The sequence below is a fragment of the Phragmites australis genome, chromosome 2 (assembly GCF_958298935.1).
Source record: "Phragmites australis chromosome 2, lpPhrAust1.1, whole genome shotgun sequence".
Taxonomy (NCBI): domain Eukaryota; kingdom Viridiplantae; phylum Streptophyta; class Magnoliopsida; order Poales; family Poaceae; genus Phragmites; species Phragmites australis.
Window position 1 is genome coordinate 5,751,751 of NC_084922.1, and position 20,446 is coordinate 5,772,196.

A 20,446-nucleotide genomic window follows, 5' to 3' on the forward strand; every position below is an offset into this window, starting at 1 on the left:
GAGAGTATAAGGGAGGGAGTGTCCGAGCAACGACTTATGGTTGGCTCGGGCAGATTGAGCGAGAGAGAGGGGGAAACAGAGAGGAGGGAGGCGGTGGTGTGGCAGGGGCAGATAGTTGAAGATTGAAGATCAACTCATTAGATAGTCCGATAATAATAGAGATAGTTACACTGGAGTATTTATAAGGAAAAGAAGAGAAGGTTCAACTCACCGAATGGTCCGATGTGAATGGGATGCACACCGAATGCTTACACTGGAGCATTGTACACAAAGATGCTACAAAGGCGTGGATTAACTCAAGATAATTCACTGGATAGTCTGGTGATAGAGATGAAGTATACACCGAAGTGTCTGGCGTTCGCAGTGGCTTTGAGTAGGAGTATAACGGCTAATTTCTATTGGTGTATATGCCAAATGGTCCGGTGCTTATACCTTTGTTGTTACCGGATCATCTGGTGTTAACAGTAAAGTTGAGTCATTGGGGGCAAACACTAGTTGGCGGGTTTGAAGCTATAAATACCCATCCACTCGATCATTTAAAGGTGCTAGAGTTCAGAGAAACACACAGACACTTAAGAAAACATCCAAACCACTAAAGTTCTTAAAGTGATCATCCAAGGCAAATTAAGTACAAGATTAGTGAGTGATTAGTGCTTATAGGACTGGAGAGAGTGTTTGTAGGTGATTGCTGCCTAGAAAGTGGATCAAGAAATGATCCTAACTTGTACCAAGTGATATGCTGACACCTTAGAGTATTGGTGACTCATCGACAACTTGAGCCGGAGTTGCTCAAGCTTGTTAACCGTCGACTTGGTGTGGAGCGATGGCAAGAAACGTGTACGGAGATGTGGAGATCCTTACCTTGGTGGCTCAAGCTCCGAAGTGGTTGCTACGGCAAGTAGACCGGAAGAGAGGCTTGTGGTGAGATCTTGTCTTGGTGGCTCATCCGACTTGAGGCATTGGTGGCTCAAGAGTCGTGACCAGGTGTCATCCATGAGCATATCATTGGTGGATCTTCAATGTGTACTAGGGGTGATATTTATGTCATCGATACCACGGGATCAAAATCTCTTATGCCGAGTTTGATCTCTCTATCTTATTTATATTTTTGCATTTACATCTTTACAATCTACCTTTGCGTATTTACCTTCATAGGGTAGTTTATTATGATTGGCTATAGGTTACAAATCTTTTGAACGGTAGAGTAGACATACTAGATAAACATAGAACACATTTAGATAAAAATTGATGTAGGTTTATCTTATGAAGTTTTTAGTGTCGGTTAGGTTTTTAAGTGTCTTAATTCACCTCTCCTCTTAGAACATCACTAAACCTCACAAATGGCCTAGGTCGCGGCCCGTGTTCTGCCCTTAATTTTCCTGTAGCTCCCATAGGCCATCAGACTTTGGTACGCCTATGCCTGGACGTGGCCCGGGTCTTAGGCTAGGCCTAGCTCTGCCCATGTGGGACAATGGTGGAGGGCGGCGTTGGCTCTAATGATTGGCCAAACGGAAATTGCGGCCTCAGGAGATGGAAGATCTAGGGTTGGGCGGAGAGTTCTGACAGATTGGTGGCTACGGTGGTAGCGGGGGTGGCTGACAATGACGACTGCGGAGGCCCAGGTACGAGGTGCTTGAGTAGGGTTAACGTTGCAGGGATCTCGGCTTGGGGTAGGAGGAAATGGAGGATGAGGGGGGTGCGGTGCTCACCGGTGGCAAAGGGCCTTGAGCTCGGGTGGAGTGGTGGCACAGTGGGTTTCAAGAGGAGGATGGGTGGTGCTGCTCGGGGTGTTGAGAGGAGCAGGGAACTCAACCCCTTTGATAGGCGACCGGGGTGAGGGAGAGGTGGTGACCACTGTGCTGGGATTCGTGGCGATGGCATGTGCGTGAGTAGGGCAACATGATTCATGGAGTGATGGTGTTGGGCGCGCCCAAGAGTGAACAACTGCGATAGAATCGAGCGACGCGGCAATGTGCCGTGCCCGACGGTGACAGAATTGGACCAGAGAGAGTGAAGATGAGAGAGAAAAATGAGTCAGGGAGAAAATTTATTTTTATTTGTTTGGTTTTCTCTCTTCTCTCTTTTTTTTGGGTTGTTGTTGTAGGGTCTCACGGATGTGACGTTGCATGCCAATTTTGAACATGCACGCAACAACAGCTGTATCACAAATCAACAAGATTGATGTTGTTAACCAGTGGCGGAGCTTGAAAAAAAAATAGGGAGGGGTGGGCAATTTAGCAAGAGCTCCGATTAGCGATTAGAGATCAAATTAGCCATTTAAATTAAGTGCTTCTTTAATAATCTTTCAAAATTAGAGAGCTCCCACTTTGACCCCACTAACCTCTGCCACTGTTGCTAACCACTCTTGGGAAATTTTGAATGAACAAGATTAGTTTTAGTCGCATCTCCTTTTGCTAAACACACCATGCAGACAGACGAATCCTTGTACCACACCGCGGTATCGACTCTCGAGTCCATAGTCCACACTCTGCAGAGGTCTTTCGTCACCAAACGAGCCTAGCCCAGAGTGCTGCCAACAATCAAGTGCACGACTGACCAGAAATCTCTCCGTTTGTTCACTCGACAAGCAGCAAACTGCTGAAAACCACGCACACAAGCCTAGGGGCTTGTGGCGAGTCTCCATCAACTCTTCCGTGGAAGGGACGGCGTCGCAGTCGGCATGCGGTCGCGGCACGGCTCCGCGCAGCAAAAATAATCTCTTTAGACCGCCATTGCCACAAGATTTCTCTGTGTATTTTTATCCTTATTTTCTTTTGATTATAGATGGTCCTTCTAGATGATAACAATGCAATGATAGTAGTTAACTTCGTTGCCCTGGGAAAAACGGAGCACTTAGAATACAAAACTGGCATTTAGGAGTACTAAATGACACGTGAGAAAGTGCTACTTAAGCAAAATTTGTTGACTTTGAACAAGACCCAAGACTTCACGAGAGGCTCGAGACGAAAGAACAGTATAGAATATAACAATTTGCAAACTGTCAGCTCAATCATAACAAGTTACTTCCTGTTCAATAATGTAAGATATATTTTATTTTAAAAAATCATTAAAAATAAATTTTAAGTGTTTTTCTTATAATATATTATTGATTACTATAAATCAAAATCATATTAAAAATATTTTAAAATGCAAATCTATTAAAACAAAATTGGTATATAAACATACATATAATTTAACTAATTACCTATCAAAATTTATAAAGTTTGAATTTTTTAAAACAAAATATACCTTACATCCTTAAACTTCTTGGACGGAGGGAGGACTACACGGTTACACTACACCGTTGGTTCCCAGTACAAGACGAACGAAATGTTTTCACTGGAAATACAATATACAACCACAGACTCCAGATTAAGCGTAATCACTCAGGAATAGGCGGATTCAGGATACTACTTCGCCCGGAATAGGCTCGGATCGGTCATGGCACGCACAAATCAATTGGAGCCCTCATGATTCCGTGGTAACTTGGGCAGAATGGAAATCAACTAGTCTGGCTACAAGGCACAATTGAGAAGTCGAAGAGTTCGATTCCAAGTGATCCCGAATTCCTGATATGTGGCATACTGGCAGGGATTTCATTTCCGTTTTGAATTTTTTTCATTCATGTTCGGAATTACTGAAATTTGCTAATTCTGGAAAATTTGCTTAATTAGTTAGCTATGGAGAGGTAGGGAGTTCAAACCCCCAACCCTTAATAAACTTTATTTTCTTTTTCGTCAAGTTGTGGGCTCGTAGCCGAGAGCACTCCACCTCAGGAGGAGGTCGTGCATGCGCGCGAAGGATCTTTCCACCACACTATCCAATTTTTTTGGTTCCTAGGGTGCAATTTACCAATTTAAGTGCTGAAAAAAAATGAAAAAATCAAACAAACCCGAATTCTTTCTACCAAAATCATATTTTTCACTCATGCCCGGAATAACCGAATTCAGGAAATTTCGGTTAGATTCCACCGAAATCAAAATCCTACTGGCATGGCATTCTAAGCCAAGTTGAAAAGTCAATGTGACCTTTCCCTATATCTGTATGAATCCTAGGCTCCTAGCTCAAGCATTCCCATATATGGTAACGATGTTTTTGTCAATGAACGCCAAAGTCCAAACTGCATCAAAATTTGCCAATCTTACCTTACAACCATGGTGAAATAAACTCTTCTCGTCTCAATTCCTATGGAAAGTTTCCACTGCACAAGAAAAACCTAAAGCACAGCAATGCATCCCAAGTTGCTAGTGTTGCAAATCTTGGCCTCCTTGCAGCTGCTGACCACCGCCGTCAATGTCACCACCACAGACACCGGCTGCCCGCCGGCGACATGCGGGAACCTGATCATCACCTACCCTTTCTGGCTGGGCGGCCGGGACACGTCCTCCTGCGGCCCGCCGGCGTTCCAGCTCACGTGCAACAACTCCGCGTCCGGCGCCTTCCTGAGCAGCTCCTACATCAAGATCCTCCACATCGACTACGGCAGCCGCTTGCTCGTGGCCGTGCACGCGCTCCTGGCCGCCGACGCCGACAGGTTCAGGATCAGCCCGACCGACCAGGAGCCTACGTCCTGACCAGGTGCATCGGGACGCAGCCGCCCGGTGCGGTCCCCGTGACCAACTGCAGCGGAAACAGCAGCCGCAACTTCGTTTACCTTGGGGGAAGCTATGGCACGGCCGGGCCACCAGTGAACGACGGGCTCTGCGAGCTCTCAGTGTTCCTGGTGGTCGGGTCGGAGGCGGAAGGCGCGACGGCTGCCAGTTACAGACAGCTCATCAAGGACTGGTTCCGGTTGGAGTGGGAGCCTGTCGGCGACTGTAACGCCTGCAGAGCAAGCGGAGGCCGGTGCCGGTACGATGCCAACACGGCGGCGTTTGCGTGCCTTTGCTCGGACGGCGGCCTACGGGCGTCGACTTGTGGCGAGGTAAACATTAAGCCACGGATGTATAGTAAAGTTGTAAATATTCAGAACTTTATTTCAGAACATGTAATGTCCCTCATGTGCATGTGGTCCATAATCTTAGTTTGATTCAACATTCAACAAGTTTTTTTAAAATATATTTTGATTTAACATGACAAAGTTACATGTTTTGACCGCAGATGGCAAGCACAAGAGCAAGTTAACCTTGATTGGTGAGCATTCTTCTACATAATACAGTGTAATCTAGTCAAGCAGAGTTCTATGTACCTATGTAAATTTACAAGTTGCATCATGCTCAGTTGCTCACATTCTGTCGCACTTTGTTTTTTACAAAAATACTTTCAGTGTCGCTGTCTGCTGCGGCTAGCTTCATTTTCATTTGTCTTGCTTGGCTGATGTATCGTCAGAGGCAAAAATTCAGATCAGCTGTCTTCCAAGTGTACTCTACGAACAGATCAGATGCAGAAGAAGTACTAAGAAAATGTGGATCTCTTGCTCCAAAAAGGTACAAGTACTCAGAGCTGAAGAAAATAACTAGTTCTTTCAAGGAAAAGCTCGGAGAAGGTGGCTGTGGTGTGGTGTTCAAGGGAAGCCTTCGAGATGGCCTAATGGTTGCCGTGAAGCTCTCGAAAGGTTCCAAAGGCAACGGAGAGGATTTCCTAAACGAAGGTATGAGCATTAGTCAGACATCTCGTGTTAACATTGTCACCCTACTTTGTTTCTTTTTAGAGGGACCCAAGCGGGCGCTTCTCTTCGAGTACATGCCCAATGGTTCTTTGGAGAAGCACATTTATTCAGAGAGTTCCAAACTTGCCATTGGATGGGAAATTCTGCTAAAAATTGCAACCGGTATTGCACGAGGGTTGGAGTATTTACACCAGGGATGCAACACTCGCATCATCCATTTTGATATCAAACCTCATAACATACTTCTAGATAACGAATTCTGTCCAAATATTGCAGACTTTGGTTTGGCAAAGCTATGCCTCCTCAAGGGCAGCATACTTTCGATGGCAGAAACGAGAGGAACCGTTGGTTTCATTGCACCAGAAGTGTTCTCTAGGGGTTTTGGAGTGGTCTCGACAAAATCAGATGTTTATAGCTATGGAATGATGCTCCTACAAATGGTTCGAGGAAAAAAGGAAATGAAAGAAGATGCAAGCAACACTAGCGAAACATTTTTTCCACATTGGGTTTATGATCATCTGGTGAGGAAACTGCAGAGTTGAAGTTGCACATGGAACTGAAGAGACTGTAAGAAAGCTGAGCTTAGTTGGCTTGTGGTGCATACAAATGACACCTGAAGCCCGCCCTTCCATGAGCAGAGTTATAGAGATGTTGGAGAGGAACATCGATGAATTGGAAATACCGCCCAAGCCGTTCCTCTGCTCTCCATCGCAGTCAACAAATGTTTCATCCTATACGTCTGTGGTGGTTATGATGTCATCGTCATGATATGCATCAGGTTATCATGGCATAAGCATGACAATAGGATAGTATTAGTTCTCTTTTCTTTGTTGTCAGGTGTATATATGTAACCTTTCAAGGCTACAGTGTCAACCTCCTTGTATTTTGCGTTTATGTGGCTGTATTCTGAGATGTATATTCGAGCTGATGCTTTCTTATCCCCTTAGGCTTCACTGTGAAATGAAATCTCCAGCAAACATAGATTCTTCTCCAAAATCTAGCGGTCATGAGCTCCTTTCCTTCATGCGAGGGACCCTCTGTAGACCAACTAGTCAAAGAAGCCCAATCTTACCATCCTTTTCGGTTCATGTGTTTCGGCCAGTACACAGTCCCGCTTACAGACTTTTACTCACCGTTTCCATATATCATTCTTCCCTCTTCAGTTATATTACGTCACTAGCAACTTGTAGGTCCGAAAATAACAACTAAATGTGATGGATAGGCGTCTTACCAACTTTTTAGATAATTTTTTTATAATCAATCACTCAACACGTCTTAAAACAATACATGAAAGCAAAAACGTAAGAGAAACACGTTGTACCAAAAGATCCTCTAAGAAAGCATAGCTCTCGTAGATGAAATTGAACACTAGATTCCATTAAAAACCAATACATTCGTCATCGCACATAAAAGCTTACAATTTAAGAAAGAAACACTTAAATCCTAGGAGATAGTCACTGGATGCAGAAACTCTTCAAGTTGATGATTTAGAGGCAAATGAATTTAAGAACAATTCTGAATGTAAATTTTATATCTCTAGCAACCAGAAGAACCACTTCAACATGGTGAAAATTTTCAGCTCTAAAACCAAAACGAAAATCACAAAAGAAAAACTGAAAAACTTACAACGAAACAAGGGAGTCAATAGAGAAAAACTAGAAAGAGATGAACTCAAGCATAAGAGGCAACATAAACTTCATTACCTGTAAAGAACAATCTTATTTTTAGCAGATTACAAAGTATTTTGTATAAAAAAACTCTCACCTAATATATAAGCTAAACACTAATCTCGCTCTCCTAAAACCCTACCACATAACTTTCAAATAGCTAGCTCAAAGGGCTCAACTAGCCCCCCTCTATTTATAGCATAGTTTTCTTGACTCCTAAGTTTCCTAGATTGTTCTAAAATACCTTTCTATTCCAATACACTCCTACCTACCATCGAGGGTATTTTCGTCCATCTTTTTTCTCGTCCATCGGATGGTCGTGGCGCTTTCATGACTTAGTTTCGTCTCGACATAAGTTTCGCGATGATGCCACGTGTACTCCTCCTTCTCATGGTTTTGAGGCAAAACCGCGAAACCACGTTGCACGCTTCTCAAAGCATGACTCGCCACCACTTGCTTATACATTAAGCAAGCCTCATGATGTCTACATGTGTACTCCGTGTTGCGATCTTGACCACCGATAAGTCTCTCCTGCTTTCGATTCCTTGGACCGTCTTGTCACTTACACCAATATCCTTTTCGCTTGACTTTGTCAACACGTTGTCTTCATTCGCATTCTCACGCTTTGCTTGCTCTCCACGTATACAACTAGGATCATCCTTGACTCCGTCCGACCTCCTTGATCATCCGGCATCCAGCACCCTGCTTAGCCTCGATCATCTCACTATCGACCACTAAGCTGCATCCATCATCTACACATCATAAAACAAGCAAACACATATCTCCATCTCCATTATAGATTAGTCAAAATCAAAATCTTCAGTTGAAAGCACATCATAGAAAAAATCGTAAACACCAGATGATCCGACGTATATTGCCCTCTGATTACCCGACCATCCAGCGTGTGCAATACTTCCTTCACTGACACACTCCTGGTAAACCCGCCGGTGTGCACACCTTTAATCGCTGGATCATCTGGCATGTATATTCTCACCAGACAAGCTTTGCATCCTCTCTGAAAAAAATTAGTCTGGTGTGAACATCCTCCATCGCCGGACCATCCGGCGTATAGAATTACATCAGACATGTTTTGCAACCTATATGAAAAAATTAGTCTGGTGTGTTGTGCTACCCATATCCGAACTATCCGGTGTTTTAATGGATTTTCTCTACTGAGTCAAAACCCTCTGGCGTGACATCTTCCTGAGCGTCGGACCATCTGGTGAGGCAAATTTTTCTTACTTAGAGACAAAAATGATAACTCCATTTTCTCTACACTTTTGGTTAGTAATGATCATAATTACAATATATAGATATGCTTATATAATCCAAAAATCATCAAACCAAATTAACAATCTTGTCAATCACTCATTATAAATAAACAAATCACATTTCAACTTGGTTTCTCACAACTGCATACGTGTTTCACACACGTGGAATCAATTCAGAATATAATAATGTATGGAAGGTAAATATTATATATCTAAGTATAGAAGACAAATAATGAGATATTGAATGTATTTTTAGAATGTATGGAAAATATCTAGATATGTAAAACAATTAATGTGAGATTAAATATATTTTTGAAAGGCGAAACGGGAAGAATCTTTACACGGTGATCGTTTGACCAGCTTGAGTGAATGGTGAAGATTGTTCGATTGCGTTATAACTCGTATATTTTATAAAAGTATAGATATATATTTTCCCATAACCCTCAATAATTCACCTTGTTGGTCAGGGCAATTGCCAAAACCTTCTTATGCCCCGATGGCTCAGAGCTTGTTGATTTTGTTCGTCTACTCGGTGTGGGCAGCCTGGTCGTTACCATTGACGCTTGCGACCGCGGTGGTGGCCGCAGACATGCGAGGAGGAGAGCGCTGCCCTCCCCTGCTATGCGGCAACATTACCATCTCCTCCCCGTTGGGGCTCGTCCCGGAGCAGGCGTCAGAGACCAACTGCGGGGTGCTCGGGTTCCAGGTCCTTTGCCCGAACAACACCCCGTACCTAGGGTACTATGAGGGTTCTTATTGGTTTCAAATCCTCAACATCTTCTACGACAACGCCTCCTTGGTCATCGCTGATGTCCACAAGCTTCAATACTTCAATAGCTACGGCTCCAAAAGCTGCCACAGCCCGAAGTCCAACAGCTCCTCCAAGCTTGGGTCCGTTTTCCATTCTCGATCAGCCATGTTAATCAGAGAGAAATTTTACGTGATCTCAGAGTAATTTAGGATATTTATTTTTTTAATCGAATGATTCAGATCGGTTAGAATACTCTCTATTATTCAGAGGTAATATAGGGAGTATATGATAGTAGTATAAGAATATATTTGGAAAAAAAAAAGAAATAGCCGTCTCCCAGCTTCGTCGCCCCCGCCGCTCCTGCACGCCGCCGCCGCTCGCGAGCTGCGAGCTCGCGCACGCCTCATCATCTACAACTGCACCGGCGCCTGGCGGGGGAACCTCATCTTCTACAACTGCACCGGCGCCTGGCGGGGGCCTTGTGGAGACGACATGCCGCAACAGAACGTTTGTTCGCGTCAGAGGCGCTAGAATGAGACGGGCGGCTACGGTATCTTCTTTCTGGAGGGCTCCTCTGGAGATAAGGCAAGGCAAACGCAAGCAGCTACTAGGAACTCAACAGTGACGGCTTCCTGTTGACATGGCAGCTGCCGTCGTTGGCGCCATCAGCAGGTGAGTTAAGATCACTCTTGAACCTATTATTAAGAATTCAAGATAACTAAATAGGGAGAACCGAGAGCAATGCATGCATTTCTGTCATAGAAATTGCGATTCTACTCGTGCAAGAAAATATCTGGAAACACTGATGCCGATCGCTGACTAGTCAGATTTTTTTCCCCGTGAAGGGACTAGTCAGATTGAATTCACTTGGGAAAATAATTAGATGAGACTGAGCAGCCTTGGAGGAGACTAAAGACTTGACCTGGTCACCCTCCCATACCAGCAACCTTTTCTTGCTCCTACTAAACCTCCCGGTGATCGCGTTCTGTGGTCTCCACTATTCGGCCGCCTATTCCGAAATCTGCAGTGCGCAAGACTTCAATGCTGAAGCCATTACTTCCTCTCCACATCGTAGCATTTCTGCTACAGATATCGATAGCTACGACCCAAACAACACAACCTGAGCAGCAAGGCTGCTCGCCCAAGGAATGCGGGGGCCTGGACATCCCCTATTCGTTCTGGCTAGAGGAGCCCGGCCGGCCGTCTTGCGGGCCGCCGTCCTTCCAGCTCAAGTGCAACAGCAGCGGCGTTTCCTGGAAAACTCCCATGTTCCAGTACTATCGGGTGCTCAACATCTTCGTCGACAACAGCTCCTTCCATGTGGTCGACGATAACCTCCCACTCGCCACCGGCTGCCCGGCGCCGTCGTTCAACATCACCTCTGGTATCGGGTTGGGGCCATTCCTCATCAGCAAAGCCAACAAAGTGCTCATCTTCCTCTACAACTGCACCAAGCAGGAGGCGGAACCACCGGGATTTCGCCCTATGTCTTGTCCAAAGGAATCGTTCGTTCGCCTAGACGACGAGTTCGACGGCCACCGCATCCAGCGGGAAATACCGCCGGGCTGCCGCTTCTCAGTGGTTCCAACACTTGGGGCTCCTGATGGGAATGGGGACGACTACGTTGGCAGCATGAAGCACGGGTTTCTCCTTGAGTGGACGGGGGTGTCAGGGGATTGCCCCGAATGCATGGCAAGCGGCGGGAAATGCATGTACAGCGACAACGGCCTGGGTTTATAGGAGCGCTGAAGTCTTGGCAAACCTGCACCTAGATCCCACTTCTTTATGATTGAGGGGTTTCACTTGGGTTTTGTTATCCACTAAAATGAGTGACGAAGGAGGACAGGGAACAAACTCTTAAGAGTTAGGCCATGTGGGTCGCTATGGATAGTGAATTTGGTATAATAGTGATAATATCTTTTAGAGGAGCCAATTGGGGAACATAAGGTACCCACCGATCCTCTAATCTCTAATCGTGAGAGGGTATGTAAGTACCATTAGGTTCACCAATTAGCCTCCTTTGATGTTTTGCATTTGCTGTCTTTTTCTAGGGATGGTTTCATCTAAAGTGCATAGCATATAATGTTTTTAATCTTATTTTTGAAGAGAATTGGAAAATCTATACTCTTATATAATTCATCAGTTATGGCTGATTCGAACGATCTCCACCATCCAGAGTTCATCAAACTATCATCGTGCTAAATTAGACCCCGTTTTCCTTCAAAAAATACTATCAATTACCTTTTATTTGTCTTCCATACTAGACGTCTCCTTCTATCTGGTAATTCATCATGTTTCAACATTATTAATTACACAGTGTTACTTACACGCTTACTATCTTATTTAAACCACCAAGTATAACAGGGTTGCACTCTTCAGCCTAGCATGCCGTTTTTGCTAACCTATAGAGCCCCTAAACATATTATTTGGGAGTTTAAATATTTTATTGTAACATCAGAACTATGGCTTTAGCTGACAATAGCCAAGATTCCACTAGATATTTCCCCCCGCATGAATATGTTCGCACTTATCCAGCAAAAAGCTAATGTTACCTTTGGGAGCAAACATTCCTAGGATATTGATGGAAACATTTGTTTGAGACATTCTGTCAAAAAAGAGCGAGGTGGAACGAGTAGGAGACTACAGACCTATCAGTCTAATCAATAACTTTTGCAAAGATCATTACCAATATGTTGGCAAACTGCCTCGCCCCGCATCCAAATGATCTAGTTTTCAAATGCCAAAGTGTTTTCATAAAAAAAGAGATGCATTTACGATAATTTTCTATATGTGCAGAACGTGGTCAGAGAGCTACACAAAAAGAAGCAGCCGGCTCTGCTCATAAAGATAGATATTTCAAAAGCATTCGATTCCGTAAACTGGGCATATATACTAGAAGTCCTCCAAGCTCTAGGGTTTGGGCAACGACGGCGCAACTAGATCACAAGTATGCTGGCCACAATATCATCACGAGTACTTCTCAATGGCAAGCCCAAAAAACCAATTAAGCATGCTAGAGGCCTCAGGCAAGGTGACCCTCTCTCCTCGATGCTTTTCATACTAGCAATTGACCCTCTACAACGCATTATATCTATGGCGGCTCAAAGAGGCATCATCAACTCGATCCTTCAAAGAAGGACACAATTAAGATGCTCACTATATGCTGATGATGTGGTGATATTTGCAAACCCTGACTAGGCTGAACTGATAGCACTCCAAGACATCCTACAGACGTTCGGAAGTGCTCGGGCCTAATAACAAATCTGAACAAAATAGAAATATTTCCAATAAACTACCACGAGTTGCCGATCGAACAAATTTTACAGAATTTTCCTGGAAGGCTGAAAGAATTCCCGGCCAAATACCTAGGGCTACCACTACATAAGAGAAAACTGAGAAAGGTCGATATACAACCGATGCTGGACAAAATGGGTGACATGTTACCAAGATGGAAAGGAAAGATGCTAAATCTTCCAGCAAGAGAAACACTAGTTAAAATTGTCCTCTCCTCTCAACCAATTTATCAATTCACGGTGTTCCCGCTTCAGAAATGGCTGTCTAAAAAGATTGATAAAATACGACAAAGTTTCTTATGGAAAGGGGAAGAGCCAGAAAAGGTTAATGGTGGCCATTGTCACATAAATTGGAATACGGTTTGCAGAACGAGGGCGCTAGGAGATTTGGGTATCCTTGACATTCAGAAATTCGCTTGGGCCCTTCGAATTAGATGGTTCTGGTTCCATTGCAAGAAGGATGATTGGCCATGGAAGGGTATGGCAATCCCATGTAGCCAGGACGACAAGGATCTTTTCAACACTAGCACAATAGTAACTCTTGGAAATGGAACAATGGGCCTCTTCTGGTCGTTGAGCTGGGTGCATGGGCAGGCACCGCGAAATATAGTGCCAGACCTATTTACAAAAACAAAAAGAAAAAAACATCACCGTACAAAAGGGGCTCACAAACCACAATTGTATGAATAACCTTGGAGCCCTAACCACAAAACAGGAACTCCATCAACTGGTCCAGCTCTGTGAGGAAATTCAAGCATTCTCCATCAACGACAACTCCCGTGATCAGTTCAAATGGCGTTGGACAACGGATGGCGAATACACGAGCAAAAGTGCATATCACATCCAGTTCATGGGAAGCAGCAAGCGTTTCAATATGAACTAGATCCGGACAGTAAAATCTGAGCCAAAATGCAAGATGTTCACATGGCTGCTAATCCAGAACAAAATTTTGACAGCTAACAACTTGAAAAAAAGGGGATGGCTAAATAATAGGACTTGCAGGCTTTGTAATAGTCAAGATGAAATGCTGGTGCATTTATGTAAAAACTGCCCTTTTGCCAGGCAAGTCTGGAACGAATTGGCGCGCTGGTACAATCTCTCAGGACTCCCTAATTTGCAAGACTTTGCCACAATCAAAGGATGGTGGAGAAAAGCCAGAGTTTGCTTCCAAAAGGAGACCAGGAGGGACTTCGATGACATTGTTTTCTATTTTTAGTGGAATTTATGGAAAGAGAGAAATAGGAGTGTCTTTCGAGCCAAGCAATCCAGTGCGATACAAGTTGCCTTCCAAATAAAAGAGAGTAAATTTTATAAACCTACAACTATTTACACCAAAGTATCACAAAACTACAATTTTTGAATCATATTTCACAAAACTACAACTATTTGTACCTTGAGTAACACAAAACTACAACTTTTCGCTTCCGGCCCACCCGTTAGGCACACATTTTCACAAAACTACAACATTTTCAGCTCGTGTGGCTGACGGGTGGGCCTAAAGCGAAAAGTTGTAGTTTTGTGTTACTCAGGGTATAAATAGTTGTAGTTTTGTGAAATATGACTCAAAAGTTGTAGTTTTGTGATACTTTGATGTAAATAGTTGTAGGTTTGTGAAATTTACTCAATAAAAAAAGATATACAACAGAGAAGAAGAGCTTTCATATATGAGTGAATGTGTGAACTCTGTCGCCTTTAGGTGCGGTCGATTTATTGGTTGATTAATCGTTGTACCAATAGCCTTTTTGGGGCATACAGCTGGTTATGAAATCCTATCTACGCCTAGGGGATGAGATGGATTCCCACCTATGTAAACCTTTCTATTTTGGTTTTTACTCCTTCTAATAAATTCTCGATAACTCTCGTACCGTCCTTTCTCAAAACATTTGTTTGAGAGAAGATACAAAGTACTCTTTTATTTTCGATGTGCAATCAAAGTTCTCAAACTTCAACTGCAAATGTAGGTAAACATATCTAAATTAACTGGGCAAAAGCAGTACTAATAGTGTCGTAAAAATCCTTGAGTTGTCATGTTCTTTCGTAGCTTTTGCCAACATATTCAGGTTGAAATTATAAGTCAAATTGTATCTAGTACACTTTTAAAAACAGAGGACATATCTAAATTAACTGGGCAAAAGCAGCACTCATAGTGTCGTAAAACATATCTAAATTACCAGTCAAGTGTTTGACAAAAAATAGTGAGAGATTATGGTGGGCTTGTTGGCCGACAAGAGCGTGTATTACCCGGAGCTGATCAGGCCGGGTATCCTGGACCAGTCACGTCACTAGCGCACGACAGTCGTCGCTTGCCCCGTCCATCGGGCACTTCGGAAATTCCCATGCGCGGATGATGATGGCCTGAATGTCCAGTCAAATGTTTCGGCCAGTACATACATAGGACTCCCTCACCGTCTCCATTTAGTCGGCCACCTGTGCCTTTCTTCCCATCGTCGATCGTCACTGAGATCATCGAAAACTCCTGATGCTCACATGGCTCCCAACTTGATGCTCTTCCTTGTCTCCTCGGTGTGGGCGCCCTGGACGTGTGCTTTGCCGCTGATGCTTGCGACGGCGGCGGACGTGCAACGACGAGAGGACTGCCCGCCGGTGCTATGCGGCAACATGACCATCTCCTCCCCGTTTGAAGTCGTGCCGGAGCAGGCTACGGTGACCAGGTGCGGCATGCTCGGGTTCCAGGTTCACTGCTCCAACAACACCCCATACCTCGGGTTCTACTAGGGTGCATATTGGTTCCAGATCGTCAACATCTTCTACGACAACGGCTCCTTGCTCATCGTCGATGTCCACAAGCTCCACGACTTCAGTAGCTCCGGCCCCAAAGGCTGCCACGCCCTGACGAACAACAGCACCACCAAGCTTGGTTTCCCATTCTCCATCAGTCCTGGCAATCAGAACCTGATCTTCTACAACCGCACCAAGGCGCCGGCAACGGCGGCAAGCGGGAGGCTTGTGGAGACGTTATGCCGCAACAACACGTTTGTTCGCGTCTCCCGAGCGTTACGATGGGTCGGGCAGCTACTTTCTGAAGGGCTGTGATGCTACCATCGTGCCGGTGCTTGCGAAGTCTGGCGAGGCGAACGCGAGCAACTACGAGGAACTAATCAGTGACGGCTTCCTCTTGACATGGCAACTAATCAGTAAGTTCACTCTTGGAACTAATAAAATCAACTTAGTCACAAAGTGCGGTGAGTTCAGGAATCTGAAATTGTGCGACAAAATTGCCTAGTCAATTCATAGTTCGTTTAACCTACAATGTGAGCGCTATTAACCTACAATGTGAGCACTATTAAGATACTGCAAGTGACATAGAGTCGCTATCGAGAATACCACAGCATGTTTATTGCGTTTTGGCATGGTCGTTGCAAATGTTAGGATGACTATAGAATCGGTGATTGGACAAAGATTGTTTTATTTAGAATTCTAGATTGTTTGCTTCAACTACTTGAAAAATATTTTCGGTTTTTTGGATTAGTACAGATATTCCATTGATGGGGACATTGGAGCCTACTGTATTCTAGCCAAATGCATTGGTTGAAGTATTCAATTTAACTATTTAACAATGATCCCGTACCGATCCATATTCCTATTTTTCTTCTAGTGATAGTTGACTAGAGAAAAATCGTTCTCGTAATTGCCAATCAATGCACTTTATTTTCTAAGCAAATAATTGAATAGCAAGTAATTGAATCTCTCCGTTGTGGAATTGAGCTTCTAAAGTTGAATCGAATACTGTAGTAAATTTAAATGGGGAGCAATCATACCCGAATAATGTGATTGTCAGACTTAAAGAGTTGTGGAACAGTGGCGTAATCACTCCAGTACTGCGAACCATTATCGTGAAGAGCGCACTGATAAATATCTTCTTCTTTTTTCTGAACAAAGGAGGAAAGAAGAATCAAGTGACGATTTCTAAGTTTTAACTCGAGCAATTTCGTAGAGAAGCTTTTCCTAGGTCTATCAGCTATCATGCAACGATGCAAACTACAGGCCTGATGGTGGAATCCTTTTCGAATACCGATGGGATCCCTACTTCCAGGCTATGCAAACCAGCGGGCCTGTCACAGTCAATTCCATTAGCACGGCATTAAGCAGAGTATAGCAGACTTTGACCAGCCTGCTGATAGCCTGATACTGTGGGTTTGGCCAACCTGAGCATCTCATTCGGTTTGCAGTGAGTTCAACGTGTCTACTGGTCTAGACTTTTCAGGCTTCACTTTGTTTTTTCCTTAATTTCAATCTTTCCATTTAGTTTCTATTCACGTATCATACTATCATGTATGTCAAAATTCCAAGGCCTAAATTAGAATGCACGCCTCTGCTTGGTATGCAGACCGAAAGGACCAGCCACTGTATTGCCCTTGCAACGTTAAAAAAAAAAAAAAAAAACTGTACTGTCCTTACAACTAATGCTTCCACAGACACACTTTCTGCAATATTTTTATAGGATTGATTATTTAGAAGTAAGAAAAAGTGGTGGAAACTTTGAGTACTCCACCAACCAAGTTTGGGTCCTCTTTGGCTCAAAAATTGGGTGCCTATTTTCTTCTTAATCCACAATCATTCCTCCTAGGTGATTTCTTTTTGTTAGTAAAACACTGCTACCTGCATATTGTTGGTGGGCAGAGGATCTCTTCCCCCGCAGGCCGCAGTATTGTTAATACTAGTGGTCATGATAATCGGTTTGATATGCAATCCAGTAAAAAACTAACAAAGTAGTTTTCCGCCACTATATTGAACGCATAATTTCTATGACTATGATTGTATCAAACATGAATTTAAGTGAGATGCTTCAATCAAAAGAAAGCCAAATATGTATCACCTGCCCTTCACCATCTAGCAATGTGTCTCCCTTTTCTCCTCTTGTATTAGTTCATCTGCAAAATATGGAAGCTTTAAATATTATACTCATTCCTTTCTTTTGGAAAACTTGTCAATATAGTACTAGTAATATTGTTTTTGTTAATTGATATTATGTGCCTTTCCAGGTAGCAAGAGTACAGGCAGAAAGATGATACTGATAGGTAATGCTATGTTTGGCCATCTTTCATATCGAATCATCTATTTCAATAATCACATACAGTTATTCTCTATAATAAATTACCTTTTGAAATCAGTTTGTAAAAGAGCATATAAGCACTACTTTAAAACTTATCTTGTTAACAATCATTTATACGTTGATTCCAAATGGAAATTAAGAACAAACAACCCTCAATTTATGCCTTCTGATACAACACTGGTCAATTTGGAGCAAAATTTGTAGCGCTTACCTTTTTACTACACTTGAACCCTTGCAATTCTTTTACAAGAGAATTATTGATGGTCATGGAAAACTAAATGTCCATAATATAACCTTTTTAAGAGGAAAAAACATCTGCTTTAATCTCAGTGTTGACGGCAGTAGCTGGAAGCTTGCTCCTTCCATGTATTTATGTGCTGATATGGCATAGAAAGGGGCAAAACCTATGTTTTCTCCTCGGCAAAACAACAAGCAGAAGCAACGAAAGGAACATTGAGGCCCTAATATCATCGCATGGATCACTAGCTCCAAAAATATACAAGTCCTCAGAAGCAACAAAGATAACATCTTCTTTTAATAATAAGCTTGGAGAAGGTGGTTATGGTGCGGTTTTCAAAGGAAGACTACATGATGGTCGCCTAGTTGCTGTGAAATTCTTGCATGACTCCAAAGCAAAAGGGGAGGAATTTGCGAACGAGGTTATGAGCATTGGCAGGACCTCTCATGTTAATATTGTTAGCTTATTTGGGTTTTGTTTGGAGGGATCAAAACAATCTCCTATATACGAGTACATGCCCAACGGTTCTTTGGATCAGTACATTGACTCAGAGAATCCCAAAGCAATTTTAGGATGGGAAAGGCTCTATGCAATAGCAGTTGGGATTGCTCGTGGATTAGAATACTTGCACCATAGCTGCAATACACGCATTGTCCACTTCGATATCAAGCCTCAAAATATCCTTCTTGACCACAATTTTTGCCCCAAGATTGCTGATTTTGGTTTAGCTAAACTGTGTCGTACCAAGGAGAGCAAGCTTTCAATGACTGGTGCTAGAGGAACAATTGGATTCATCGCTCCTGAAGTGCACTCAAGAACCTTTGGAGTGGTTTCAGCAAAATCAGACGTTTATAGTTATGGAATGATGTTGCTAGAGATGGATGGAGGCAGGAAAAATGTGAAATCAGTGGTTGAAAAGTCAAGTCAAAAGTATTTTCCAGATTGGATTTATGACCACTTTGCTCAAGATGATGTATTACAAGCTTGTGAAGTTACACGGAAGTTGAGGACATCGCCAAAAAGATGAGTTTGATTGGCTTGTGGTGTGTACAAATATTACCTATGCATCGTCCTACAATAGCTAAAGTTTTGGAAATGTTCGAAAGAGGCTCAGATGAATTGGACATGGCACCATGTCACGAGCAGGATTATTGGTGGACGGGTTACAGCGCAGATAGTATTTGAAGGTAGTTGAAGGTCGAGGCCCTGGACCTCGTCGGCACGGAGGAGCCGTGATAGGCAACCACGTCGGCGAGGCAGGGAAGGGATAACAATGGGAAAACTCGATTCTTCATTGATCTTCCGACTGCCGTGCCTCTGCTTATAAAGTGCTAGAGCCGGCCCTAACGAACCGAAGCTAACAAATCTTATCACTAACAACCGAAGCTAACAAACTAAAAGGAATTATCTCTATGATTGAATCTCTACGCCTGCTGTCGTCTGCTTCTTGCGTCTTTGATAAGTGAGGCCTCACATGACATCTCCCCCCCCCCCACCCCCGGGGACAATCAGCTCGTCCTCGAGATGAAATTTTGGGTAGAGCTAACGGAATTCATCTAAGGTGACCCATGACGCATCCTCCGCCGGCTGGCCGACCCACCGCACAAGTAGTTCATAGCGACCCCGGGCCAAGCGGCTCTTGATCACAGCTTCTGGTGTTGGGGAGGCTCGTCCGTGGCGAACAACAGGAAGAGGTTGTGTTGTCTCTGGTGGGGAGCCCGTGAACAGCTTAAGCAAGCCAACATGTAAAACGTCATGTAGTCGGGCGCCCGCTGGGAGTTCCAAGCGATACGCAACGTCTCCAACACGCTCCAATATCTTGAATGTCCTGTAATACTTTGGCCCCAGTTTGTCACGACCGCGAGCACCTAGTGAGGTGGTCGGACGATGCAATAGGTGCAACCAGACCCACTGGTCGACAGCGAATTCCAGCTCCCGGTGCTTGCGATCATAATAGTGCTTGTAATTTTGCTGGGCCTGCTCCGATCGTTCCCTGATTTCTACCAAAAACTCGTCACATGCCTTGAGTTGCTGATCGACGGCCGAAAGGCAAGCGTCCCCGTGCACGTAGGCGTGCACCGACGGCGGGTCACGGCCGTAAACCACACGAAACGGTGTAGTGCGGATGGAAGATTGATACGTTGTGTTGTAGCAAAACTCCGCCCACGGCAGCCAGCTGAGCCAGTGTTGTGGACGATCTCCAGTGAGGCAACGGAGATACATGATGATGATCTTATTTGCTGCCTCGGATTGACCATCAAACTATGGGTGGAACGCAAAGCTCAGATGTTGCTTGACCCCAGCGAGACGAAATAGCTCCCGCCAGAAATTGCTGGTGAAAACTGGGTCGCGGTCGCTAACGATGGAGCTCGGGACGCCATGGAGCCAGACGATGTCGTTGAAGAAGGCACGTGCGACTGAGTTGGCTGTGTAGGGGTGGGCGAGCGGCATGAAGTGGGCGTACTTTGAGAAACGGTCAATCACAGTGAGTATCACTGACTTGCCGTTCACTCGAGGGACCCCCTCCATGAAATCCATGGCGAT

At 44.0% G+C, this 20,446-nt stretch overlaps 1 protein-coding gene and 2 pseudogenes across 1 annotated transcript; all 3 read left to right on the forward strand.

Annotated features, from left to right (window-relative positions):
- Positions 1 to 4,093: 4,093 nt before the first annotated feature.
- Positions 4,094 to 6,546, forward strand: LOC133896030 (LEAF RUST 10 DISEASE-RESISTANCE LOCUS RECEPTOR-LIKE PROTEIN KINASE-like 2.1; annotated as a pseudogene).
- Positions 6,547 to 9,042: 2,496 nt separating this feature from the next.
- LOC133910323 (uncharacterized) lies at positions 9,043 to 11,037 on the forward strand. Its single transcript, XM_062352819.1, has 3 exons — positions 9,043 to 9,437; positions 9,621 to 9,804; positions 10,387 to 11,037. The coding sequence occupies exons 1-3, from the start codon at positions 9,043 to 9,045 to the stop codon at positions 11,035 to 11,037; spliced, it is 1,230 nt and encodes a 409-aa protein (XP_062208803.1).
- A 4,040-nt stretch (positions 11,038 to 15,077) lies between these two features.
- LOC133910324 (PR5-like receptor kinase) lies at positions 15,078 to 19,087 on the forward strand (annotated as a pseudogene).
- The last annotated feature ends 1,359 nt before the right edge of the window (positions 19,088 to 20,446 follow it).

Excerpts from the sequence above, each read along its gene's own strand:
- LOC133910323 (XM_062352819.1), top strand. The coding sequence starts at position 9,043 with ATGGCTCAGAGCTTGTTGATTTTGTTCGTCTACTCGGTGTGGGCAGCC. Across the intron at positions 9,438-9,620 it reads AACAGCTCCTCCAAGCTTGG|AAATAGCCGTCTCCCAGCTT; the intron begins GTCCGTTTTCCA and ends GAAAAAAAAAAG. Across the intron at positions 9,805-10,386 it reads ACGACATGCCGCAACAGAAC|ATATCGATAGCTACGACCCA; the intron begins GTTTGTTCGCGT and ends TTTCTGCTACAG.